The sequence below is a fragment of the Miniopterus schreibersii genome (genome assembly GCF_964146895.1).
Source record: "Miniopterus schreibersii genome assembly, chromosome: 11".
NCBI lineage: Eukaryota > Metazoa > Chordata > Mammalia > Chiroptera > Miniopteridae > Miniopterus > Miniopterus schreibersii.
Genome location: NC_138111.1, coordinates 24878975 through 24906809, shown reverse-complemented (window position 1 = coordinate 24906809; position 27835 = coordinate 24878975). Strand labels below are relative to the sequence as shown.

The following is a 27835-nucleotide window of genomic DNA, read 5'->3' as shown; positions in this document are numbered from 1 at the left end:
TGGCAGGCTTTGGAGTTAGACCCATCTGGGTTTAAACCCTAGCTCCATCTCTGTTGGCCATGCAGCTTAAGGTTCAGTCTTCATCTGTAAAATGATTAAAATACAATCTGCTTCACAAAGGTGTCTTTGGATTAAATGAGAAAGAACATATCAAGCCCTAAAAGTGGACGATCATTTTTTGCTTGTTAGCTCATAGAACTGATTTGCTAGTTTTTTGTAAAAGCCTTCATCTCATGCCCTGTGGTTCTCCTAACCTTGTAGTTAGACCTCTGTGACATCCTAAAGAGTACTCCCCTCACCATTTCCCTCACAGAGATGTCTGCTAAGACTAACATTTTAAATGCGAGACTGGGAAACAACATACCAGAAAAATTTTGCCTTTCTCCATAAGCCTTTAAAAATTTTTCTTTTGCTTTGAAATTTTAACTAATTACATATTTTAAAAATTGATATAAGTGGTTTTGTTTGCCACAGGTAGACTGGGACGGGGGAGTCTTAACTTTAAGAAAACCTTAGGTTAATGCATAGAATTGTTTTTCTCTATTTAGAAGTTGTTCGCAATCTTTGAAGCCTTTTGTCTGTTACAAGTAAGATGGTATCTGATTAGACACATTACGTATTTACTTATTTTAAGCTGAATATAACGTTATGTTACTCTAGTTAGTCTGCAAAGCAAATTTAGGGCTCTAATCCTGGCTCTCAGGGTGCTCTCTGAAGCGGACCATTACAAAGGCTGCCTGCCAAGCTTCACCCAAACCAAGACCATCAAGAATTTACACACCTCACAGGGGTCCCCTGAGGAATAATGGGATAAAAGTCTTCGGACAAACTGTAAAACTCTCAAGGCCCCATTAGAAATGCTAATTGCTGCCTTGCTATCCTACGTTTAAATGTTAGAAACCCAGGGAGAGTCTAATGAACTCGGGGAACCTGGGCTCCTCGGTGGCTCGGGCGCGTGTCCGGAGCCGCGCCCGTTCCCTCGAAGGCCGCCTGTACCCGGGGCCACGCGGGGCCACGCCGGGAGGCCGAGATTCTGCTCCCGACGGGGCTCCTCCGAGCCCTCCACGACCACCCGACCACGCAGACAGCGGGGTTCGGGCCGCTGACTCACACCGTGGGGAGCACCAGGTGAACCTCAGCCCCGTGTCCCGCCGTCGCAGGCGTCGGGCTGACCTGTCGAGCCTCGGAGGCCGGGCCCATCCTCACCGACCCCCGACGCCTCCTTCCCACCTCCCCACGAGCCCGCCGGCAAACGTCCAAACCCCGGCGGGAGACCCGCGACGGGGCGCAGCGAGGTGGGGCCCGGGGGGGTCTCGGCTCGGTGGCGGGCGGGGAAGCCCGAGGAAGATCTTACATCAGCCGCCCCACGTGCGACCGGAGGGAGGGGAGGAACTCGCTCCAGTACCCCCGGCTGCGCCTTTCTCCCCCAGCCTAGCCCCTCCCGCCGCCTCTCCCCGCCCCGTCCTCGGTGCAGCCGCGGCCACCTAGTCCAGTGGCGCCGCGCGGGGTCGAGTCGAGCGGAGCAGCCGCCTGCGCCGCGTCGCCGGTTTAAGCGCAGTGCGGGGCCGCGGCCGGGGGCGGCGGTAGTGAGACCGGCGTTGCGCTCCAGCCCCCTTTTCCCTCCATGGTTTCTCTCCGCTCCCGTGAGTAACTTGGCTCCGGGGGCTCTGCTCGCCTGCCCGCACGCCGCCCGCCGCCCAGCGCCGCGCCGCACCGCCGGCCTCTGCCGACAGCAGACCCCTTCCGACGGCCGTAGCTGCGCAGGCCGGGACGCCTCTCCCCCCTCCGCCCCCGCCGCGGAAAGTTAAGTTTGAAGAGGGGGGAAGAGGGAAACATGGACATGAAGAGGAGGATCCACCTGGAGCTGAGGAACCGGACCCCGGCAGCTGTAAGCAGAGCCCCCATAGGGCGCCTTCTCCCTCCGATGACTTGCATGTAATGGTGGCCACCTGCGGGGCCCCGGCCGCGGGTTCTCCGGCCCCGGCGCGGGGAGGGCGCAGCTCGCGGGCTCGGACGGGGAAGGCGGGCGGGCGAGCGGGCGGGAGGGCGCGGAGGGGGGAGCGAGCGCGCGGGGATTAACTCTTTGGCGCCCGCGGTCCCCCGCGGCCGTCTGGGGAAGGCGGTGGGGTGGAGGAAAGCAAACTTTGAGCTCCTCGCCCGCCGGGGTCCTTCCCGGGGGAGCGCGTGTGCGTGTGGCCGGTGGTGAGGGAGGGAGGAGGGGATTGTGTAACGCTGGGAGCCATGTTTGCAGCCTCCCGGGATGCGCGGCCCGGCGGGGACCGGGCCTGCCGAGGGGCCGCGCGGTCACCCCAGGCTGGGCCCGCCGCGGGCCGGGCCGGGCTTCGCGAGCTCCGGGCCGAGCGGGGCAGGGGCTCGAGCGCGGGCGGTGGAGGTGGCTCCCCTAGCCCGGCTTTGCGGTTGGCGCCGGCCCGGCTGAGGGCAGGGGCCGTGAGGCGGGGAGGGCGCTTTTCGCTTCGGAGGGGGTGAGAAGCCCCCTGGGGTGCCCGGGGGCTCGGGCGGGCGCGGCCTGGCGCGCGCGGAGCGGGGGAGGGGCGAGGCCCGGCAGTGGAGGTGGCGCAACCGCCGCCCCTCCCGAGGCCAAGTTTGAAAAAGGGACGTGGTTCCCGCCATTTTTCAAGCCTAAAAATAAAACTTTCTCCACCATTTCTCCGGCTTCCCTTTCGCTTCCCGGGCCTTCCCCACGCCCGATCTTTGAGGGCGAGCCCAGGTCGGCCTGGGCCAGCCGTTGTAACGACGGCTCCGCGCTCCCTCCCGCGCCGCGGCGGCGGATTCCGGGGCCCCTGGCCGGGAGGCTGGCCCCTCGGTGTGGGCGGGCGGCTGCTCCTCGCGCCAGCCGGGGCGCGCCACAGGCCGATACAGCGCCATGTTGGCGGGCACCCGTCTCCCTCCGCCGCCGGAGCCGGCCTGCGGGCTCGGCCCTGCCCGCCCGCCGGCTCGCCCCCGGCGGTGGCTGCCGGCCGCCGCTCCCCAGGCCGAGCTCGCGGCGTGTATTTTGCTCCCCTCGCGGAGGCTCAGCTCACACTGGCGGGAGCCGCGCGCTCCGCCGTCGACTCGTCTCCTCTCGGGAGCGCTCCGTCCTCCTCCCCCTTCTTAAAAGGGCAACGCCAGGGGCCGGCTCCGCCGGGAGCGCGGCGGGCCTCGGGCCCCTGCCTCCGCCAGTGCCCGAGCGCTGCCGGCTGAGGCCTGCGCTCGGGGCCCGCGTGGGCGGCGGCCGGGCCTTTAAGAACCCCCTTTACTCCCCGCCCTGCCCTCCTCCCGTCCCCGCGACTGGAGCGCTTCCCGCGGCCGGCTCCCGGCCGCCACGCGGGGAGGCCGCGCCTCTGCCAGACCCTCTCGGGGTGAGTGGCGCGCTCCGGCCGGGGTCGGCCCGGGGGAAGTCCTCCCGCCCCGCCCGGGTCTAGCAGTGGGTGCGTTTCTCGCGCTCAGGTAGCTGTGGGTAGCAATTTGCTAACTTGTGGAAATTAAACCAGGGTTTACCTGGCGTGCACGAAGTTTTGAATCCCTGAGGTCACCACAAGCGAGGTGTGGGGCGCCACACCTCATGGCCACCCTGCGCGTCCCTGGGGGATCTGAGCCATGGCGTGGGCATCGCCACCAGTCCCCCGGGTTTTGAGGTTGAGGGTGGACCACGTCCGTCCCGTCGGCTCGTCAGTCAGACATTTTGTGTGGGCCACGTGCTAGTAGGTGGAAGGGTTAAGCTGCTTCACGCCGTGAGACTCGAAGAGTTGTGTTCTTTTCGGTTGTAATTTAAGGTGTTTACGATATTACTGAGGAGTTATAAATTAATAGAATGTGGAGTAATTAAATTTAGCCAAAATTTTCAAAAGAGAAGTACCCACGTGAATCTTAAGTGTTTTCAAATCTAGAATTTGAACTCTTTGTGCGAAAGCTACAGTACTGTTAAAGTTTATTCAGTAAGACTTGACTTGGAGTGAGCACACAATACCATATACAGATGATGCGTTATAGAATTGTGCACCTGAAACCTTTATAATTTTATTGACCAATGTCACCACAATAAATTCAATAAAAAGTAAAATAGGAAGCACTAGACAAAAAAATACTCAGTAAAAGCAGTGTTGCTCCCTCCGGGAAATACAACTGGGCTGGTATTCCCACTATATGGAATTTTTTTGTATATGAGATAACTAATATATTGCTTTTAAACGTGTGCATATATGTGCAAGTGTTACTTTTTCAGGTAATCACCTTAGGCCTTATCCTCTTGCCAAAAACAGGCCAGAATCATGTGGCTATTTAATTAAAATTCAATTAAAAGGTCAATTTGACAGTTGCACGATCCACATTTTAAGTGCTCATAAGCCACAATTGACTAGTAGCTGCTCTGTTGGACAGCACTAGCCTACCGTAATCCAGTTGTTTATTAAATAAATATTTGAGTGCTAATAGTATGCCAGGACCTGGAAAAGCAGTGTGAACCAGGCAGAGAGCTGCAGTCCCTTCCCTCCTGAGGCCTCAGACCCCTGTGGTGCCTGTTGCAGTTGTGCAAGTTAGGGGCCTTAAGAGTGTTACAGGAGCCAGCTAAGATTGTAGGGGTAAAGAAAGGCTTCCCTAGGGACTCTGACTTGGAGACTGAGACCACCAGTAGGAGTTAGGTTCTAAAGAGAGGAGAGGAAAGCTTTGACCTTAAACAGAAGGCTTTTCAGGAGAAAAATATGCCACAGATTTTGAAGGGCAATTTATAAGAGGAATTAAAAAGTGTTTTTGCCCAAAAGCATCATTCTTAAGGCAAATGAGAAGTTCCAAGATGACTCCTTTAAAACCAAACTCAACTAGTCACATGGCTCCTTATATTTGTGTGGTTCCAGCTCTTGAGTACGCTTGGCCTTCAGAATCCTGAAGACTTGTCATGTTTGAGAAAACGCTAGTTTAATTGGAAAATGAAGTACGAAGAAGAGTGAATTTGACCCCAAAAGTTAAAAAATCTGTTTTTGAGCAGAAGGCCAGCTAATTATTTTAGACCAAATAGCTCCCCTAGGTTGTACACACTAATGTACAAGTGCCTGACCAACCTTCCCTCCTTAGATAGTAGCCATGGAGGATTTGGGGCATACGTAGGGGAAATGGGCCATTTCTCCTTGATTAGAACCTGCCATGTATTCTAGAGCTAGTTTGGGAGGCAACGGGATTATATGCCTGTCTATCACTACCACCCCCACTCCCCTCCACACACTGCCCCATGCACACTCTTACACAGTTGTACTTTCCCTTGCCAGGCAGTCTGGATCCCTTCACACTTCAGAAAGGAATGAGGGAATAGGAACGCTTAGTTATCTCAAATGCTGCTGACACAGTGCCTGAGAGAAGATACCTTTTCACCGAAGTTCTGTTTAGAACTTTAGACGGGCTAGAAGACTGCTGATGGAGGGCTTTCCAGACCTGTCATACTCAGGCACAGCACTGAGTGGGACCATCCTGTGGTCTCTGCTTTCTGCAGTAATTCCCACTCTGCTGTGTCCTCTTACTGTGCTTCTGGAGCCCTGTTCTGGGGGTAGCACATTTCTTTACATCCTCAGCCTTCCTAAAAAAGTGAAAGGACTGCCTTCTCTGCTGAGCCATACAACCCTCTGCCCTACTCACTCCAGTAAAGTCTGTTGCCTCCTACTCATGGAGAAAATTAAAGGTCTCAGTGTGCATTTCCTGAACCTCTTGCTCTCCCACTTATAAACTCACCTACACCTGTGCCCATCCTAGCTGTCTTCTGCACAGGAAGAGCTGTCCTGCCTCCTAGAGTGAATGGTATATCTCTCTTTTTTAAAAAAAACTTTTTTTTAATTTAGAGAGGGAGAGGAGAGAGAGAGAGAAACATCAGTGATAAGAGAAATCCTTCGTCGTCCTCTTGGGAATTCTATCCTTCCACTATTATTTCCATCCTGATGACTCGCAAATATGGAATTTACAACCCAGACCTCCCCTGAACTCTAAGCCCACGTGTGCAGAGCTGTCTGGGGAAACCTTTCATCTGGACATCCCATGGGAACCTTAAGCTTGGTATCCCTTTTGTTATTGCTTACACACCTCCTTCAACAAGCTGTTCCTTTCTTATTTTCATCTAGCTACATGGTTCCCATTTCTCTAAACCAGAACCTCAATTCCTCTCCATCATCTTCTGTACTCAGTAGCTAAACCTGCAAATTAGAAGCATTTTAACAGACCTGCCTAGGTATGTCAGTTGGGTAGAGTGTCATCCATACCCACCAAGGTTGTGGGTTTGATCCCTGGTCAGGGCACATATAAGAATCAACCAATGAATGCATAAATAAGTGGAACAACAAGTTGATGTTTCTCATTCTCCCTCTCTAAAGTCAATTTAAAATTTAAAAAAAAATAAAAACCACATTAACATTTTTCTCTCCCAATTTCCTCTTTTTATTTCTATTCTGTTTGTTTCAGCAAACATGTAAACTCACATTTAAATGCTTTATGGTAGTTTTTGATGATTCAAGTTGAAGTGGAATTTCACTAGTTGAGAGAAATTGTCCAGAAGGTGATTTCACTCAGTAAACTGGGAGGCAAAATGGCTTAAGAGGTAATATAGCTAACTGTAATAACTCCTCACTTGGCTTTTGGCATATTAGGTTCAATCTGTGTAATAATTTTGGATTCTCTGTCAGAGTTGTAGAAAATCTCCCAAACCAAATGGGCCCATTTTAGTAGTATTGTAGCATACTACTTAGGTGAGTAGCAATCAAAATTGACTTTTATGTTTTGGGGTTGGTTTTTATTTTTATTTTTTAATACGAAAATACCTGCTTGTAAAAACAAAACTTAGTATAGATATGAATAAAGTGGACAGCAAAGGTTCCTGTCATTTCCCTACTCCCTTTTCCCAGACGTTACTTTCTCAGCATTTACTATGTCCCAAGCACTACTCTAATATTCCATGAGGTGGGTACTATTTTTTCCTACTTCACAGATGGGGAAACTGAGGCACAGAGAGGCTAAGTGACTTGCCCAAGGTCACACAGATAAATGGCAGAGCCAGGATTGACCCAGGCATCTGTCTCTAGAGCCCTGCTCTCCTCAGCTGACCTCTTAGGTTTTCACATGTGCTTATTTTCATCAGAAGAAGGAAGAATGGCAGAGTTATCTAGAGAAAAGTAGAAGGAAAAAGGTATAATAGGACTGCATGCATCCTGACTGAAACCAAGGCTTATGAGGAGGGAATAGGGCGAGGGCAGTGAGAAGTAGTGAAGGAAGGAGCAAGTGAGCTGTGCTGGCGTGGGCATCACAGATTCTATAAACCTGTTTCCTTCTCTGTAAATGGGGGAGGGTGTGGTGGTGCCGAGAATAAGTATGTTCTTGGTAAATGATAGCAATTAGTAGAGTGGTATCCTTGGATTCTGTATGGGAGGGTGAAGACATCACTAGCTCCTATCCTTATTTTAGGTAAGCATCTACCTTCCACATATATGCTTGATTGATGCTATTAAACTTGGTAGATTCACTGCAAGAATGCCTTTGGCAGTTAAAACTAATTTGCATCACTGTAAATTGATCAAAATGTGTTTAAAAGTTGCAAGTTTCAGACCCAACCACAGAACAAGAATGGCAATAAGGATTATTATAGTATTAACACAGTAGACTGTTTATTAAATCACTATTCAGAATCTTCAGGTGTGATACCCTTGGATGAATTTGAGTTCTGAATTTCAGGGTCTCCAAAGGAGATTTTATAGTTGGAAAAAGGAACCTAATTTAATGTCTAAGTTCTCTCCCTATCATTCTCACATATAACCCAAATCTATCTTTGTTTTGAATTAAGGCCTCTTGCATCTTGACTCCTTCGTAGTGTCAAGATAATCTTAGTAAAGATTAATAATACCACAAGTGAAAATGTATAGTGCTGACAAAGTCTCTTAGTGATCTTGTTAGGAAAAGTAAAGCTTTCCTATTTTTCTTGTGTCAGTCTCCTGGGCCTTGAGATAGACTCAGCCTAAAAGAGGGTGAGGAGTATCCTCGCTCTGCATTTGTAGTTAAAGCTACCTCTTAGGGAACAGACTGGGGAAAAGAAATAGGGGAGATACAGTTTCTTCACTTACATCTTAAGAACTGTAGTTTCTGTCTCTGGAAAGGAAAGAGTTTAAATCTTTATTTATACCATGGTGTAACATTCCACCCTTGGTATCAGTATATTGTTACTAAAGGCTTAATCATTTTTCATTTATTTATAACTGTAATCTAGGTCTAAATAGAGGCTGCCCCTATATGCGAGTGTTTTTGCTGTGTATTTACGGAGTTTTTGCTTTTTTTGTTCTTTGTTTTCTGTATGTTTTTGAAAACTTGTCTTTTCTTCTTTTTCCTTTGTCATCTACAGGTTCGAGAACTTGTCCTGGACAATTGCAAATCAAATGATGGGAAAATTGAGGGCTTAACAGCTGAATTTGTGAACTTAGAGTTCCTCAGTTTAATAAGTGTAGGCTTGATTTCAGTTTCAAATCTCCCCAAACTACCAAAATTGAAAAAGGTAAGTGCTTTTTCTTTAACAGTAAAAGAAAACCATCCCGGGAAGGGAAAAATATGTGATTTACCTGTAAGGAAGCATTTAGTGTAGCAGAAAGCACATGTGTGGCCTTTGGAACTGGGCATATCTGGGATTGAATTCCAGTTCTATCATTTCCTTGATGGGTGATCTACAGGTTACTTAATCTTTCTAAGGCTCAATTTCCTCACCTGTAAACTGGTGATACCACTTGGCCTTATAGAATTGTTTTGATGTTTGGAAATAATACATGTTGGATGCTAAATAACTAGTTATGAATAATTTATTACTTAATTTTTATAAACTTGTTATAATGTTAGATACATTTTGTTCTTAGTATGCTCTGGTTTAGGAAACACAGGTGCCTACCACTCATGTTTTATCTTTGTTGATTAAAGGTGAGTTTAAGTAGTAAAGACTTTTCAGATTTGTTGTCTTTATGATAATTCAAACCCTTTGCATTATTTTTTAAATATGTTTACATTGATTTTAGAGAGAGGAAGGGAGAGGGGGGAAAGAGAGAGAGAAACATCAGTGATGAGAATCATTGATCGACCGCCTCCTGCGTGCCCCCTACTGGGAATTGTGCCTGAAACCCCTTCATGTGCACTGACCTATAATTGAACCATGACCTACTGGTTGTTGGGTCAGTGCTCAACCACTGAGCCAGACCGGCTGGGCCAGTTGCATAATTTTTAATAACTAGAAGTTTAAAATGTGTTGTGACTCACTGCAAGAATCCATTGTAACAGAGCTTCTGTATTTCCCTATCCTGACTGATGGCCCGTTGTTAGCTCTTCATTGATCTAATTGCAAACCAATCACTACCCCCCTCCAACTCCACCCCCTACTTAAAAAAAACAAACCCCAAGATAAATGTTTTCTCGTGTCCTTACACATTTAACTATCACAGAGCTCCAGAATGTCAAAACTGGAAGAAACTTAGATCTTCTAGTTCCTTATTTTATAGGCACACCAGTAGACCTAGAAAGGTATAGTAATTTGCCTAAAGCCACCCACAAAAGTGGTTAGTGCTAGAGCCAAAACTAGAACCCATATTTTCTAACCCAGTACCTTCCCTATTATATACAGAAAGGTATGTGGTCAGGTAAGTGTTGCAGAATTCTTTACTGTTTGGGTTTTCATTTTATTAGGGAATATTTGTTGAAACTGTCTAAACAAAGATACACATAGAAAGAAATCTGTAATCAAATTTAAGCAAAGGGGCAGGTAGGCTGTTCCTGTAGCTTGCTTTTTGAGTCCTGAGAGGGACTTGTTTTTTCTTTTTTTTCTTTTCTTTTTTTTTTAAAATATATCTTTATTGATTTCAGAGAGAGGAAAGGAGAGGGAGAGAGAGAGATAGAAACATCAATGATGAGAGAGTCATTGATCGGCTGCAGCCCACAACCTGGGCATGTGCCCTGACTGGGAATCTAACCCCGATCGCCTGGATCCTAGGTCGAAGCTCAACCGCTGAGCCACACCCGGCTGGGCGGGACTTGTTTTTTCTTAAGTACATGAATTAAAAACCAGAAATGCTTTTTACTTATTTGCTTTATTTATGTAATAATGCTCAGGCAGTCCTCATGGGTTTCAGGGTGACTTGCTTCCTATACCAAAGAATCCTGTTATATTTAAATTGGTAAAATCTTCCCTTCTGATAAGTATGGGCTTTAGAGATTTAAGAGCCATCCTTATTTGCATGGGATATTGGTGACACTGGAAACTCTGATTAGCCCATTAAACAACAGATGACTTTTTAGCATATATCTACATAAACTTGATGTTAGCAGATCCTAGTGTAGTATGTGTTTTGTATTCTGTTTCCCTAGCATCCTGATACATTTTTCTGAATTATTATGGTCTGTGTACTGTCAGACTTACTTAAAAAGTAAGTGTATCAGTGACCATCTATATAGAGGCTTTATCAAATCCTTCTGAAGTCTTATTTTAATTGGTTACTTGTAGAGTTAGTGAGGGAGTAATGAAGACTTCTATAAATCAGATTTAAAGGCAGATAGATGTTCTCACAGCTGATGTGGGCTTTATTTTCTTTCTACCCTAGTGCATGGGTTATTTTATAACAAGAAACAGGATCTGAAAGAAATTTGTGTATAAATGTCACAGGTTTCCTAAATTTACACATTGCTTTTATTTCAAAATAAATAAGCCACTAAATCCTCTGGCAAGATTGCCTTGTTATTTCTGCTCCCTAAGATACTCATCTTGAAAGGATGAATTACATATGTGTTCTGATATTCTAACCAACAAAAAGAAGTGTTCTCTTTTTATTTTGATTTACTAATATCTCAAATAAAGCTAACACTTGGGTCTTTGTCGATTATGGACTTAATATTTTTAAATCTAGATGGCGATTAGATACTTGACTAGAATATCCCAACGGAAGGAAAATCTTTTCTTAAATGTTGCATTTGCCTCTTCTGAAATACTTAACACCTAAGCAGCAGACTTGAATTGTTTTTTAAACTCATTCTTTCAAGAACTATTTAAATTTTTAAAAGTTCTCTATTCTGCATCATATGTTTATTTCATTGCGTGCTGTAGACAAAATTACATGACGTTTTCATGTTCTTCAAGGTACATAGCATAGTTCAAAGAGCATGGATTCTTTTAAAACTAGCCTGCCCAGCTTCAAATCATAAGTCAACCACTGTAACAGCTGTGTGCTCTTGGGAGTGTTACATAGTCTCTTTGTACTTAATTTTCCTCATCTGTCAGTGGGGGTAATAATTCTACCTACCCCATGGGGTTATTGTGAGATCAAGTGATCATGTAGTATTTCTAGTGCTTTGAACAGTACCTGCAAGTACTAAGTAAGGGTTAGATACAGTTACCATTGTTGGCACTTAAAATAGGGAATTAAAACCAGCTGTACGACCGAAGTTTTCTCATCTGCAAAATGAAGAATTTGAATTTGATGCTCTTGACCATCTAATTTTTCCAGGCTCCAGTATCTTTCACTCTAAGATTCTAATATTCCTTGCTGAAGGCTCATTTCCTTTATTGGCACACCACTTGCTGTGCTACTTGACCTGCAGCAAAGAAATTAGAGTAGGTTCTTGTAAAGGCCAGGTTTATGCAAGAAGTGGCCTCCAGGGAGTTGGTTGTATCAACCCTGAAGCTGTTGTCTCACTCCCTTTTGTGAGGTCATGGACCTTTAAGAGTGTGCTTTTTGGGCTTGTACTACTCCTATAACCTTCAGAGCAGATTCCCTGGTGGCTTCCAGATGTAGAACTCCACAGTGTGTCAGCACTGTGCAGCACCAGGTTAGGTTGCAAGTGGGCATAGCAAGCTTTGCTTGGCACACACAATAAGCTGCTTAGAATGCATGGACCATTTATCCTTCCTGGCAAGTATAGAGTATTACAACTTCTTAAAGAATTCTAATTTGCTTTGACCTACTTTTTTAGGTTAAAAAATGTATTCACTGGTGTTAGGGACCAGTTCTTAAGCAAACTGTTAAAATTAGCAGCTGGTTAAGAAAACACAACTCTTCTCATCCTATCTTCTCTCTCCTCCCCCAAAATGTTGCTGGCATCTGTAAACTACTTATTTGGGTTTAATCAAATAAAACAAACATACATGTGCTAATAAAAATAGAGATCATTTGATCTTGGTAAGTATTTGAGAACTGTATTTGCTCTTTAGAACACCTTAATGATGTATGTTTCTCTGTATATTTGTGTGTGTGCTGTACATTTTCTCTTGCAGCTTGAGCTCAGTGACAATAGAATCTATGGATGTCTGGACATGTTGGCAGAAAAACTTCCAAATCTCACACATCTAAACTTAAGTGGAAATAAACTGAAAGATATCAGCACCTTGGAACCTTTGGTAAGTAATTAAGAATTTGGAAACCAGGACTTATGGTCATTTTCATTTTCATATTGCTTTATAGTAAGGGAAATGATTGGAAATAATAATTGATTGCCTGATTCTGTGGTGGCTTCCTTAAACAGGGAATTCTTTTTTTTTTCCTTGTCCTTTTAAAATTTCATATATTTATGAAATTAAATATTTTTTTCCCAGACTGGCCAGGCTATTCTATACTTTTATAGAAAAAGCTATTTATATTGGGTGGCATATCTGAATTATAGTGGAACAGAAGTCCAAGGACGGTTCCAATAAGTTTTAGGTCTCCTAATTCATAACCTTGTACTTTAGCTGGATCACTGTTGCCCAAAGTTTTGCATGGGAGCCCCCCATATCCTCCTCAGTCTTACATACTGGGATAAGCTATGGAAAGTTAAATTTAAGTGCAATGGGTTATAGACTTGCTGTGTGACCTTGGGCAAAATGCTTCTTTTCTCTGGGCCTCAGTTTCCTCACTTAGGAGTTCTGGGAATAAAATAAGGTAATGCACTTACTTTGCTTTGTAAGTTGGGAAGCTTTGCTAATGGGGGTCTAGAAAAAAACTTTTGTAGGCAGGGCTTAATGCAGCATGTGGGGCAGTCCCACAGGCTGCTCTTTTGGTTGTCATCTGGAAATTCTATGAATTCAAGATTGTTAAGTGACTGCTTTCCCTAAATGTGACATTCTATAAATTTGGCATACAAGGAGAATTCTGTTTTAATGAGGCCTACTTGGTGTACATAAAGTCAGTGTTTCCATTAACTTCCAAACATTAATTGGGAGAGGGTTGGTTACACAGTAGATAGGAGTTGTCTTTCAGGATCTAGTAGAGCAAAACTCAAGAGGATAAGCCATCCTCTGCTATCTTTTCTGATGTCACAGTATATTTATAATATTTGGATTTCCCATTAGTTGTACAGAATGTTCTGTTACTATTTCAAAGGAAGACAGAGTTAAATTATGACTTCTTTCAACAAAGAGGACTTGTCAGAATTATAGGGTCTTTCCCTCCTGATTAATAATTGATGCTCTGCTCTAATGTAGATTTAATCATCTTTTACTGAGTCATTTTATGTGTACATTTTATTTTATTTTTCTTAATATGTTTTCATTGATTTCAGAGAGAGCAAGGGATAGGGAAAGAGAAACATCAGTGATGAGAGAGTATTGATCAGCTGCCTCCTGCACGCCCCCTACTGGGGATTGAGCCTACAACCCGGGCATGTGCCCTGACAGGGAATCAAACTGTGACCTCCTGGATCCTGGGTCAATGCTCAACCACTGAGTCAGTGCTGGCTGGGCATGTGTATGTTTCATTAAGTGGAGCATGTCCAGCTCATGTTTCTCATAAATGTTGGGAGCCTTTTTCTTATCTTTGCTCCATGAATTTTGCCCCTTTTGTCTGCTATAGATAGGTACACCCAGATACTTAGGCTCCCTCATTTTTACTAGTTCTATTTTTCTCCAAACCAGTCCCTGTTTCCAATGTTTAAACAAGCATTTGTTGAGTTTTGCTGAATTCAAGGACATTAACATTGCTCATCGTATCCTCATATAAGCCAGAGAAGAGCGAATGACCATAGAGAAAACCAAGTTTAGAAAACTTAAGTAATTACTCAGTGGTCACAGGATGAACTCCAGAATAGGGATTCAAATCTAAGTCCGCCATTTTTTGCACTGTTCTTGGGATCTGATCTTTTCTTTTTACCTACAGATTTGTTCTGTACCCAAATTGACCTAAGCTATTTTAACAGGAGCACTAAATTAAGCGCTGGTTGTCTCCCAGTCAGACACCTACACTAAGCCTTTATTGTTTGTGTTAATGACAGGCCTATCAATCCAGGGTCACTCTGAGCATAGGAACCCCTTTTTTTCTGGAACAGAGCACCAGGTAGTACCATGCTAGATCATTGGCTATTGCCTAATTCTCAGGCAACCTGGGTCCTCTTAGATGTTTCATCAGAAGCCTTTGTCAGTGTCCTAGCATACAGAGGCAGAGCAGAAGCAAACATAGTGTGTGGGAGCTGTTTGCTTGGGTGTTCCTGAACTGATCAGTGATGTTTGAGGGCCCTTGGGTGGCTTTGAAAGTCTCAGTCCCCTGGGACAGTAAAGAATGAGAAATAATCATTGTTGTATTTATCATTTTTGGAGGATCTGCTATGTACCGTACACTGTAGTAGATGCTTTATGTGTGTTATCTCATTAGTAAACCTCAAAGAACATTTCTGCAAAGTGGATAGAAATAGCAAGGCCCTCATTTTACACATGAGGAAGCTGAGGCTTGGGAGAGGCTGAATCCCTTGTCCAGAGTCACACACTTGACTAGCCAGTGAGAGCTGCAGTGCTGCACACCCAGGGCTTTCTGGAAAAGCCTGAGCTCCCACCCTTCTCTGAACTTGCTGCTCAGATTCCTAGGGGTGCTAGGTGGGTCTCCTGAAGTTAGAACTTGGAATAAAATATAACTGTAGGAGAAGGTGAAGGGGGGAAATGATGGGTCCATTTTGACTCCTGAAAGTATTCTTCAGTGGGGGAAAACACCATCCTCATCCTCATTAACCACATACATTTTGAACACCGTCTACATTGAGCCCAGTTCTTACAGTCAATGCAATGATTGTGAATGCCTCTGCTTGCTACAGGGACATTAATCGAGAGACAAAGAAGGCATCAATTCAAACTTCCTTGGACACCTTTTTTAAGAGACCTGGGCCATCCAAACCATCCCCCAAAGCCCTTCTAAATTCTAAGAAGGCAAGCAAAATTATTGTTAATAAAATGTTTAATGTTTATTATGGCTAGCCTATTAGTTTTAGGCCAAATTTATGATATTGAGTTGTGGTTTGTTTTTTGTGGGTTTTTTTAGCGGTATTTAAACATTACATTGGTATCCTGAATGATCTCTGTGTAGTGTATTTGAGGCCTTAAAGTGTAATTTTACTACTTTAAATAATTCTAGGGTACTGCAATTATTTGTGATTTTGTTTTATTTGCTTTCACTTAGTTTCCTAGCATACTGTTTGGCATGTCCGAATTATAATGGGTCCTTTCTGAAGAAGTAGCCAGAAATATCACAGAATCATAGTTTCAGAAACAGGAGAGCCTTGGAGGTGCTGTGGACTGGGATGGTTGATAGAACTAAAGAAAGGGCTTGGGGTACTGTGGAGCATTAAAGATCAAGGACTGTATGCATTTTTGTGCATCTTTTTTTTTCTTTTTATTTTAATATATCTTTATTAATTTCAGAGAGAGGAAAGGAGAGGGAGAGAGAGAGATAGAAACATCAATGATGAGAGAGTCATTGATCGGCTGCCTCCTACACGCCCCAACTGGGGATCAGGCCCACAACCCAGGCATGTGCCCTGACCGAGAATCAAACCCCTATCGCCTGGATCCTAGGTCAACACTCAACTGCTGAGCCATGCCCGGCCGGGCTTTGTGCATCTTTTTCTAGGGAATCATTTTGAGAACTACATGGCTCATTCCTTTGAGCAATGAATTTTTAGACCGAGCCAAAGCTACCTAAATTTACTTGTGGTTTTAACCTAGCTGGTATAAAATCAACCATTTTGTGAAATGGAAAGAGTTCCCAGTATGCTAGCTAGTTGTCTGGGGTGGTATTTCAGCATTTTTTAATTTTTTTTTTTTCTCTTTGGCAAGAATTCATACCTGGGCTTCTAGAGGTCAGGGCCTGCCCAGTGGGAAACCTAATCTGAAAGCTACATGACATAAAAACAGCTCTCCCAATGATGAGATGGACTGGGGACAGCTTTCTTAAGACCTCAGGGGACTGACTTACATAAGCACATTATTTGATCCACAAACCCTTGGATCATCGCACATTGGTGTTTTGAGGAGTACGGTTTCCTGTTGCTGTAACCCTGCTCTGTGTTCTCTTCCCTGTCTGGCTCTATGTTCCCAAGGGCTGCTCAGTGAAAAATAAAATAAGTGTGGGAACCTCATCTTTCACCAGGAAGATGAAGATTCTGTAAGGGCAGCAGTCAGCAACACTTTCCTCTAAAGGGCCCATAATAGATCATTTAGGCTTTGTTGGGTGTACAGTCTATCACAGTTACTCAGCTATCCCATTGCAGCACAAAAGAAACCATACATAATATGTAAACAAATGAATGTGGCTGTGTTTAAATAAAACTTATTTTACAAAAACAGGCAGTGGGCCCGAATGGGCCAGCAGACCATCTTTTGCCAAGCCCTGCTTTAGAGCAAAGACCTTCAAATCATTTTGTAACTCCCTAGAATTACACAGATACCTCAAGTCCTGAAAACAAGGTTTTGTTTAATCTGCATTTCTTCCCATGCCCTTGTGAATATTGAAATAGCTTTCCCAATAATGCATCAAAGCCTTTAAACATACTTATTTTTTGCAACTTCATACAGAGATCCTCTTAATATTTTTTAATTCTTTTTTAGAGAATACCAAGCCTTTTCTTTTGATTCAGAACCATTAAAAGTTACATTTATGAAGCTATATAGTGTATGCCCTCCAGGCTTATTGCCCCTATTCTAAAAGGCAGCAGGCTACATAGCACTTCATGTTTTGTGTTTGCTTTTTTTAAGTTTGCACCCTCTCTTCTTTTCCCTAAGAGGGTCTGCTGTCACTTCCTGTTGCTCTGTCTTTACTTTCCTGTAATAATACCTCTGCCCTCCCAACCTCTTAATTCACCCTTAATCAAAACTTAATAGATGTGGGGTTGCAGTACTAATACACTGATATCATAACAGATAAAGATCTGAGTAAAATACCTGGAAATTTTCCTTTCCACTTTGATTGCTCAAAATTTTCTTGGGCCAAGTTTTTAGGTCTTAACTATTTTAGATAAATGAAATTGAGGTTCCAGGTAAATGAGGTATTCAACAAAGTTTCAAGGTATGGTAACATCAAAAGAATTTTACGTGGAAAAGTCTGGTAATAGTGTCAATCATTTCCCCAAAAATTAAGAAGAAAAGAGTGTAATATTTCTTATTTCTGAAGTTTGAACTCTGAGTTCCCTCTCTTCTTTTTGCCAGCCTATATTGATTCTTCTCTTCCCAGAAAATGTCTGCATCACCACACTTTGTGCTTTATTATATTATGTTCTTTAGTGTTTTACATCTATGTCCCCAAGTAGAAATCTCAAACAACTTGAGATTGAGTTGATTGATTGATTGAATGAATGAGGTTTTTTTCATAGTACTTCCCCAGAGCATTGAGGACTATGCTTGATCCTCAGCAAGTTCCTTTTGGGCTTTTGATTACCCAAATGTTTAAGCTTAGTTTGAACCAAATTTATTAAATTCTCTGATTTGTCTAACTGTGAAAAGATTCAGTTTTAATAATTTTTTCAAATTTGTATTTCTTAAGACTAATGCTGCCAGAAAAAGACAGTTCTTTGAGAAGGGTAGATGTAGAAGGAAGGATTATTTAAAAATCCAGTGGCCTCTAAGGACTTGAAATGTTTTTCTATGTACAAGGCTGAGTGAGTAGTAGCTAAATGGATACGAGCCTAGAGTTTTAGCGCTTTAGGAGATGGGTTTTGTTGCTTATGTTCCTTTGATTTAGGAGGTGTGGTTTTTTATCCTTTTCAGAAAAAGCTGGAATGTCTGAAAAGCCTGGATCTGTTTAACTGTGAGGTTACTAACCTGAATGACTACCGGGAGAGTGTCTTCAAGCTCTTGCCCCAGCTGACCTACCTGGATGGCTATGACCGAGAGGATCGAGAAGCTCCTGACTCAGATGCTGAGGTGGATGGTGTGGATGAAGAAGAGGATGATGAAGGTAATTGGACACAACATCCAGTGAACCTAATTTCTGCCTTTCAAGGGTCCTGATAAAGCTACTGAATGTTCTTGCTGTTGAGGAAAATAATTTATATTCATGCATGTAGGCATTCCATTAAATTTGGAGTTAGGACCTCTGTTTAATTTTAATAAGCTCTTGGGACATTGAAGCCTTTAAATGATTCCAAATAAAAATGGTTTGTTAGCTAGTGTCTTGAATTTCCAGCCTAGAGAGCATAGACTGCTCCAATCCATTGAAGTACTGTGATTCACAATTTACTAAAGGGACTATCATTTCATGTCTCCTGCCTTCCTCCTAGCTGTTCCCCTCTCTTGGTTATTGCTTACTTATCCTTACAAACTCATCTTCGTCAACACTTCCAGGAAGACTTTCCCGACACCCTTGAGAGGTTAGATTCGTGAGCATGCTAGAACATCCCCTTGCTACCTCTTTCGTAGCACTTACCACTCTGCTATTCTTGTCCCTTCCAACTATGCTATAATTATTTTCTTGGGTAAGGGCTTTTTTCTTTATTCACAGTACCCAACACTTAATAGGTACTTGGTACATGTTTGTTACAGCCAAATGTAAGTAAAATAGCTTTACTGCCTTTAATATATGAGTAGGGTTTAAGAAGGCAATGATTTCAAAGTACTATATGTTGCATTCCTAGATCAAGCCTCAAACCGGGCATGTGCCCTGACTAGGAATCGAACCAGTGACTTCTTGGTTCATGGGTCAACGCTCAACTGCTAAGCCACTCCAGCTGGGCTTTACTAAATGTCATAGTGCACATCGAGTCTACCAGGAGTCCTGGCCTTCAAATTTTATGGGATTCTGTTGGACAAAAGGACTGAGCTCTACAGCCTGGGAGCAAGAGGGTGACTGCAGTTCGTGGTTTTCCCTGACACTGGTGTAGTCCAGCATTTGTCCTGTGGCCAACCCATAGTTCACCAGTACCTCAGCAGGTGTACCCCAGGGGACATCGGGTATTTACCGAATTCCTTTTGGACTGTTTTCAGAAGGAGAGGATGAGGAGGACGAGGAGGATGAAGATGGTGAGGAGGAAGAGTTTGATGATGATGAGGATGACGATGAAGATGAAGACATAGAAGGGGAGGAAGATGAAGATGAAGTCAGTGGGGAGGTCGGTACAACTCTGCTTCCTATTTGAAATTATGTAAAAGTAACAGATTTTTTTTTAAGAGGAAAAAAAGGCCTGAAGAAATTAGCATACTTGTGAATATACTGATACCAGTCTGATTAATTATCTCTTGTATCCCCCACCCTCTTTAATAAATACTAAATGGAATGCTTACTGAATGCTAATTGGACACAGCGATTGGCTCTGCAAGGTACGTTTTGACCCTTCACTTTGGAGACAGCAACAAGCTGAGCATTCAGTAGGGTGAGAAAACTGGAAACACTGAGAACTGAAGGTTACATCTGTCCCTTTGTTGTATTGAAAGAAAGGTTACGTTTACCAAGTCTGGGTTGGCTCTTGTATACTCAGCTTAATTCAGCAATTATATGCCTCCTTTGTTAAAGAGCTGGGGATACAAAGTTAAATAAGAATGTGGTGCTGCCCTGAAAGAGCAGGTAGTCTAGCTTAATGGAACACCTAGTAATCCAATATCTCTAAGGAGCTGAATGCCGTAGAAGGGCAGGAGAAAGGAGTGACTTGACTTTGACCTCAAGGAGTTTTGTGAAAACAGGCAAAGAAAGTTAGACGTCATAAAAAAAGCGTGTTCTTTTTTAGTACAGAAATAGGCTGAGCATTTGTATAATCTCATAGGTGTTTAATGAAATTAAGTTTCCGAAAGAAGCTTTTTATAACAATGGTAATGTAGAAATCTTTGTTCAGACCTGCTTTGAAATTCAAGGTTTTTAAACCATTTCTTGAATTACTCATTTAAAGTTTTATGCTAATTAAATGCCTACTTCTGAAAAGCAATTTTTTTTAATCCTCATCCAAGGATATTTTTTCCATTGAGAGAGAGTGGAGGGGGCGGGGTGTGGGGGGGAGAGAAACATTGATATGAGAGAGAGACATCGATTGGTTGCCTCTTGCATGTGCCTGGACTGGGGACCCAGGATAGAACCGTGCAACCCAGGTACGTATCCTTGACTCAGAATCAACCCACGACCCTTCAGTGCACATGACAATGCTCTAACCACTGAACCATGCCGGCCAAGGTTAAAAAGCAATTTTTAAAGAAAATTTTAAATTAAACTTAAGGAAAACCAACAGATCTCACTCGGTACATCAAAGTAAATAAACGTAACATTACAGTTTTCTCCCCTGATGGATTGTTACATTTATTGGGGAATTACATAGTTTTTGTACTTCTCAACTTGGCAGAATTGATCTAATGATGATCATTGCCATTCCTGTTCCCTAGGAAGAAGACTTTGGACTTGAGGAAGATGAAGATGAAGATGATGAGGACGAGGACGAAGGTGGGTTAACACCCTTTGGGCCCTCAGTTAAGAATCGGGGGGGGGAGTGAATTTAGAATTTGGAACCACCGAGAAGAAAATAAAATGCCCTTTGCCCTGGTGGTCCTTACAGGCACTGTGCAGCCCTCCATGCATGTACGCTGGTGCAGCTCACCCGCTCTCTAGGGAGCAGAGCGAGTAGCAGTGCTCATCGGAGGGAAGGAGGTGCAGCTCTCTGTCCCCACACTGGAACTGTGCCTTTAGACCTCATCTTTAGGTTACTGCCAGGCATGAGATTTCTTTCATTTAAAAAGTCTTAGTAATTGGGTGATAATTTTTGCAGAATATGTACATATCACCTTTCCAATTTTATCAGTGTGATTCCCCTTCTCCCCAACCAAAACCAGTGAAATATCCATTTATATATTACTTATAGAAGGTACAAATTCTCATACTTGTATAGGTTTCAGAATACCAGGTTGTTTGCTGTGCTTCCCATTGGTTCACAGTTTTTCAGCATCTGTTCTCTATCCCAGGCACTAGACTATTTACAATGATAGAACAATCCTTAGGACCTGGTTTCTGCCTTTAAGGAGCATTATGGAAAAGAGTTTGACACAGATTTAGTTAATTTGATAGCCATGAATTTTTACTAGTTGAACAAACAAACCCTATATAGGTCTCTGTGTCTAAAACCTGAGGATTCTTAAGAAATCTCTAGTCAATATCAACTTGCTACAATTTGAGTTTTGCCGTGTTCAAGGCTAAAATACTTCATGTTATCATTTAATCCTCAGAATAACTCCAAGTCAGTACCATTGTCCCCATTTTATAAACAAGGAAACAGGCTTAAAGGGAAGGGGTTAAGCAGCCCACCCAAAGTCAGTTGTTAGTGAGCATGGGTCAGAAATGGGTTAGCTAACTCCAAAGTCCTTGCTATGCATTTTAATAACTGCTGATGTCCTACTGGACCAACAAGTATAAGAAACATTTAGAAGACTGCAATTTAAAATTGAGGAAACTGATTTAACTTTGCTGTGATTTGAGATGGGGCTGTGCATTTTGCCCTTCTTGGTTCTGTGGTCACTGTTTATGCTTTTTAAAATTAATACCTCTTAACTAACAATCTATCAGATCTCTCAGCCAACAAAAAATTCATTGTTTTTACTTCATTAGCAGTAACCTAGGCAAAATGCCTTTCCAATTGTCTCAAAATGAATTTTTGTTGTTGTACAGAGGAGGAAGAAAGCGGGAAAGGTGAAAAGAGGAAGAGAGAAACAGATGATGAAGGAGAAGATGATTAGGATCCCAAATAACCTGCAAAAAAAGAACTGTTCAGTATTGGTTGGACTGCTCATATGGATTTGGTAGCTGTTTTAAAAAAAAAAAAAAAAAAAAAAAAGGTAGCTGTGATACAAACCCCAGGACACCCACCCACCCAAAGAGCCAAAGAATAGTTCCTGTGACATTCCGCCTTCCTCCATTTAGTCCCTTTTGGAAATTCACCAACAAGCTTGGGGACTGCACCCCAACAAAATTGTAAGCGTTGTTAGGTTTTCGTGTAAGACTCTTGCTGTAGCGTGGATAGCTGTGATTGGTGAGTCAACCATCTGTGGCTACCAGTTACATCAAGATTGTAACAGCATTTTTACTTTCTGTACAACAAAGAAGCTTTGTAAATAAAATCTTAACATTTTGGGTCTGTTTTTTTCATGCTTTTCTTTTTTATGAATTTTTTTTACATTAGGACATTTTATGTGACAACTGCCAAAAAGTATTTTTAAGAATTTAAGTGAAATAAACACGTTCCTCTTTGGTAAAGCCTAGTTGTATGCTTACATTTTTAAATTAGATTTCAGTTGTAAGCTCATGTTAAAACACACTAAAGACCTGGTTTCTTTGGCTTTTTTATATTAGTGCTTATCAAGGGGAAATGCACAAGTGTGTAGGATCTTTGAGCATTTAAATCTAATCTTCACTCTTGATGACTGGGAGTAAATGAGGTAGACTTAAAAAATAATGTTTGAAATTCAGTGCCCTGGAAAGCAAGTCAAAATAATGTTAGGTTCAAATATTAGTTGAATTAAGGAGAAGATAGTATAAAGGAAAAGGCCTTACCCCAGGAGATCTGAATTCTAGTTCTGGCTCTGCTACTGATTTCCTGGGTGACCTGTGTTGATCTCTGGATCACCTCCCAGTCTATAAAATTGAGGGGGTGTGACCAAATGGCTTCTGAAGTCTTGCAGCACTGATGGTCTGTGACCCTCACTGACAGGAAGGTCTGAAGAAGAAAATGGGCTTTATACCAAGACTGAAACATGTAGGGTTTGACTGACAGATGAACAGAGTATGGTTTGTTATCAAGACAGGCGTGCTAAGGAGGAATGACATATGAAAAGCCTTGCGGAAGAGCGGGTAGGCTCTGCTTGAGGTCAGCTCAGCTTTTCCAGAAGATGGAAATTTTCTCTTTTCTTACAGATCTGAAAGGGATTTGGGGGAAGGGTAAGATATTCTGCAGTCTGTATTTAATGGCTCAACCACTTAATGTGTGACTGCATGGTCAATATTTTTGTAGTGGAAGATTTGAGGATTGTTAGCTATAAGCTACTAGAATGAGGGGATTTTATGTGTGTAAAAGCAATATTAAAGATTGGAATCCAACGAATTTATATCTAGAAAAAGTTACATGGTGTCCTTGTAACCCCCTAAGCATCTCTTAAAACTGAAGTCTTTAGTCTTTAGAGTTTGCGTTTTGCAAAGGAAATTCAAGAAAATTGGATTTGATTTCTGGTCTAGCGGGTATTTATTTTCCCCAACCACAGGCTTGGCAAACCTTCAATACATTATAAAGCATTTTCTTCTGTAGCCTAAAGGTCCTCAGATTTTGCAGATGTTGTCAAATATCAAACAGTAACTTTGGGTGATTATTTTTCCTGCTTTTTCAAGTTTACAGAACTTTCCAGTATCTACCAAGCAGGATATGCCAGGATCCTGGCTGGGAAAGAAGGAGGGGTGTTGGGATAGAGACCAGCCAGTCCTTGGGTGCTCGGAGCAGGGGAGAGGAAACATGGAAGTGATATTTACTGGGACCTAGAACAAGAGTCCAGTAAGTGTTAGGATAATTCAGAGGCTGGAAAGGTGGCTTCCAACTAGGATTGCAGAAGTTTCCTAGAAAGGAAAGTATTTGAGCTGTACATGCAAATTTGAAATTGGAACGGAGAAAGGAGGGAGGAACATGAGCCTCTAGAGGTAGGGATTATCGAATACATTTGTATTCAAATAGGCAAATTTGACTCAAGAATGAGAAAGAATGGAGGAATGCTAGTGGGACTGGAGTAGTAATTTGAGACCTTCTCCTAGAGGTCCTTGAAGGTTGAACGTTTCTTATGCATTCACTTTGTAAAATGTCAACTGGGCTTTCTACATGTGGCCAGTGAGTATGTCTGGGGAGTTAGCAAGCTACGTTTTCATTTCTGTCATGTTTTTCTTTTAAAATTAGGTTTTTCAGAAGCCTGTGACATTCTGATCTCTGGGAGGTCTGTGAGGCTCAGCTGTTCTTGACTAAAGACAATTTTTAAATTTTTGAAGAAGAAAGCTTTGTTGATGAGCTCACAGAGCAGACCTTTTTTCTGGACTTGTCTCCCATCTGAAGGAGACCTTCATTGAGTAGGTTTGCCTCCAGCTTTTGCAGCAAATAATTGAGTCATAAAATGTCTAAGCTGGGTGAGAGCTGTAATGGGCTGGATGACTAGTCCTGACTTAATCCTTTGTGGTCAGTGGAAGCCTCTCTTGCACACATACCCTTGCCCTCCAGCTAGATCAACTGCTCTGTCCCTGTGTAATATGTTGGAATGCCATGACTGCATTTAAATCTTTTGTTCTTTAATAATAAAAGGGTTGGAGCCATTGTTCATTGTAAAGATGGAGAAACTGAGGCACAGGAGAGGGATAAGAGCTGGCCCAACTGGTGAAATAGTGAAAGGACCTAGCCTAGAAACTACATGGCTCTGTTTTCAACTTGTGCTCTTAATTTTGAATTCACTCCTGCTAGGGGAATCCAGGACCTGAAGAGTGACTGACACTTTTCATAGAAATACAGACCATCTTGTATAAGAGAAATGCCCCCCCAACCCCATCACCAGGACTCCCACGTCACAAGTGAGGATAATTACAGCAGTTTTCAATCCTTTTGCATTTCTGGTACTTCTATGTGGGGTACACTACACTACCACCAGAGAAAGCTAAGACAGAACCACAAAGGTTCTACCCTTAGGCTATGACCTTCCCTTTTCTCCAGCCCTGTCAAGTTGTGCTGACATCAATTTTAATGAGGTTGGTGATACCACTGTGTTGACAGTTTGAAAAGGGAGTCAAGTTACCAGCCCACTTAAGCTTCGGCCAGCCAAACAGTTGCTCTGCAGGAAAACCACCAAGATTACAGCAAGTGTAGAAGTTCTTCCCAGAGCCAATTAGGTCAGCTTCAGTCTCTGACCAGGTGCTTTATGAAGTCTGCAGTGTTGGGGAGGGCATATAGGGAAAAGAAAATGACCCTGAGTCACTTTTCCTTCTGTGAGTCTTCAGTTCCTCAACTGAAAATACGCGGCCCAAGCTAAATGAGCTTGCAGTGCTGAGTTCCAGCTGTATAAATCTGAATGGGTTACACTCCAAGTTTTAACCAGCAACAGGGATACTAGTACTAGTTACTCATGCTGTTACTCCCAGTTACCCCAGCATCTTCCCAAGGAGTAGGTAAGGGCTGGTGGAAAATGTCAGCTGTGCTTTACGCTCTGTGCAGTAGAACTGGATAGACCTGTAGCAGGACCAGAGAGGAGTGTGTGGCAGTTATTGGGAAAAGGCTAAATGAGGGCTTCACCCCCAGGACTGACAGTGAATGAAGTATTTTCCAAAAACTGCAATAGGAATACTAGAATATTGCTTTTACTAGTCACACTAGTCAGTCTTCTGGGAGGTAGCTTTAGTCTCACATTAGCATAAACAGGATGTGTATCTGCCACTAGGGGGCACTTCTGCTTCAAGACAGGAAGGGAGCAGGTGGCCATTTAAGAGAGGGATTCTTTTTTAATCAACACCCTCCCTCCCCCTTGTAAAATAATACACTGTAATCCCCATTTTACAGGTGTGGAAACGGAGAGATTGAGAGGTGAAGTGCCTTACCCAAAGTCTCGTAGCCTGTAAGTGGCAGGCCTGGCTTGGATTCCAACCCAGCTCTGCATGAGTCCAGTTTCTGCTCTTTGCCCAGTGTGCCTCCTTAGGTCCTCTGGCATCTGGCTCCATACAGATGAGGAAGTTAGTGAATGTGTTTCTTCTTCCTCAGTCTGGGAGCAAAGTAGACGCTGGCTAACAACACCCTGTTTCCAGAGAGCTTTAGGACAGAGTGAAAACAGAGCTTAAGGTTTCAGAGTTGGAACCATGAAATGCTTAGGGGTCTGGCAAACAGTGCGCACTCTATAATATTGGCAACTACCACTCTGGGGTCGGGGAGCTTGGGCAGATCCATACTTCACTTCTTAGAAAAATTTTCCAGAAAGCTGACTTTAGGGAACAGTTATGTTCCGCTAGAGACTGAATGTGGACGGGGAATAAACATGAAGTCAGTTATGCCTCAGTCTTCATTGTCATCTTTTCTGTACTTGCTCGTTCAGAAAATGTTTATTGGTACCTACTAAGTGTTAAGAAATCCTGTGCTTGGTGCTGAAGATACAGTAGGAAACAGTTCAGACCCTGCTCTCAAGGAGCTCCTGGCCCTGTAGGACACAGTTACAACATAAGGCTCTTAGCAACATAAAGGGCAGAGGCCTGGTCTCTTATTCACCACTATATTGCTAGGTCTTTGCTCTGGACTTAGTGCTGAATAGGTGCTCCAGATGGTTCCTGAATCAAAGAAGCTCATAGTCTAGAGGGAACTACAAACGAGAAGAGACAGTTACCATAAAGGGTAATAACTGGGTGAAGAAGAATGTCCTATGGCAGCCAGAGAAAGTTTTTGGTGAGATTAGAGAAAGTTCTGAGAGGAAGTGACTTCTAGGCTGAAGGACCTGCAGAAGGTGGCCAAGCATGACTCAGTATGGTGGGGGTGGAGGAGTGGGAAGCATGCAGGCTCAGGAAACAGTCTGCACCAAAGCCTGGAGGTGAGAGCACATGATCCTTTTAGGGGACAGAGTGGCAGGAAATTAGGCAGGATTCCTAGGTTGGAGGAAGTTTTGCAGGAGCCAACTTCAGGAGGGACTTAACACAGTCAGTCTGGCCACTGGGGTCCCAGACCCTAGGGTCTCAGGTCTGAGAACTGGGCCCCCATCTTCTACTTTGATTTCCATGACCCAGTACTCTGGGTACACTAGTTTCTCCAAAGCTAAGTTCTTCCTTGCTTCTTAGGCCAATAACAGAAAAAATCCCTCATTGGTTTTAATTTGTTTTAAAGATCTTCCCACGTGCTCTCATCCATTTCAACAGATTGAACATTGATTCCTTACCCAAGCAGAAAAAGCAACAGAAGTTACCAGGATCTTTAAAAAGAACAGGAGTGGAATGAAAATTGCATCCTTTCCTCCTTATTATAGTAAGATAAAGTGGCACTACTTTAATTTACTGAAAGCTTATTTAATCACATCAGCCTAACTTGCTTTTGTGGAATAGCTATTTTAAAACAATCTCTCCTTTTTTCCCTTTAAACTTAATTTCCACTTATTCACAAATTAAACAAAACCATAATGGTTTCTTTAGCCCAAAGTGACTGAGTTACTTTATTGTTGGATTTCATTTTCTCTGTAACCAGGGTCTGTTGATCAGGCTCAGCCAAGTGAGAAAGGCCATTTAGACTTGAGAGACATAAAGCACATGCCATAGTCTAGCACACCCACACATCATGGATGAATGAACTCTTGCAATCTTCTTTCCTTTGGTTACTTCCTCCTGGCCTCCAAACATGCACTTAGAACCTCTCAACTCTGGGACCCCCTCTAGCCCAGGATCCATTTTCCATCTGCTTTTAATAAATGAACTTTCTCAAGAAAAGGTTTATTTCCACCCCTTTTGTTTCCTCCCCTCCCCTTGGCCACCAGATCTGCTGTGAACAGTGGCCTCTTTCTCCCAAGTCCTCCCAAGTTCTTGCTCCCCATTCTCCTGGACCGTTCTGGCCTTTGACCCTGTGAGTCTCTCCTCCTCAGGACACAGTGTCATCTGTTTCTGGTCCCTTTCTCCATTCT

The 27835-nt window shown here is 43.3% G+C and overlaps 1 protein-coding gene across 1 annotated transcript; it reads left to right on the top strand.

The window, feature by feature from the left end:
• The first annotated feature begins 1467 nt into the window (after positions 1 to 1467).
• ANP32B (acidic nuclear phosphoprotein 32 family member B) lies at positions 1468 to 22310 on the top strand. The gene is made up of 7 exons (XM_081151093.1): positions 1468 to 1888; positions 8360 to 8509; positions 12257 to 12379; positions 17981 to 18170; positions 19196 to 19320; positions 20576 to 20633; positions 21849 to 22310. The coding sequence occupies exons 1-7, from the start codon at positions 1835 to 1837 to the stop codon at positions 21914 to 21916; spliced, it is 768 nt and encodes a 255-aa protein (XP_081007219.1). The 5' UTR covers positions 1468 to 1834; the 3' UTR covers positions 21917 to 22310.
• Positions 22311 to 27835: the final 5525 nt, after the last annotated feature.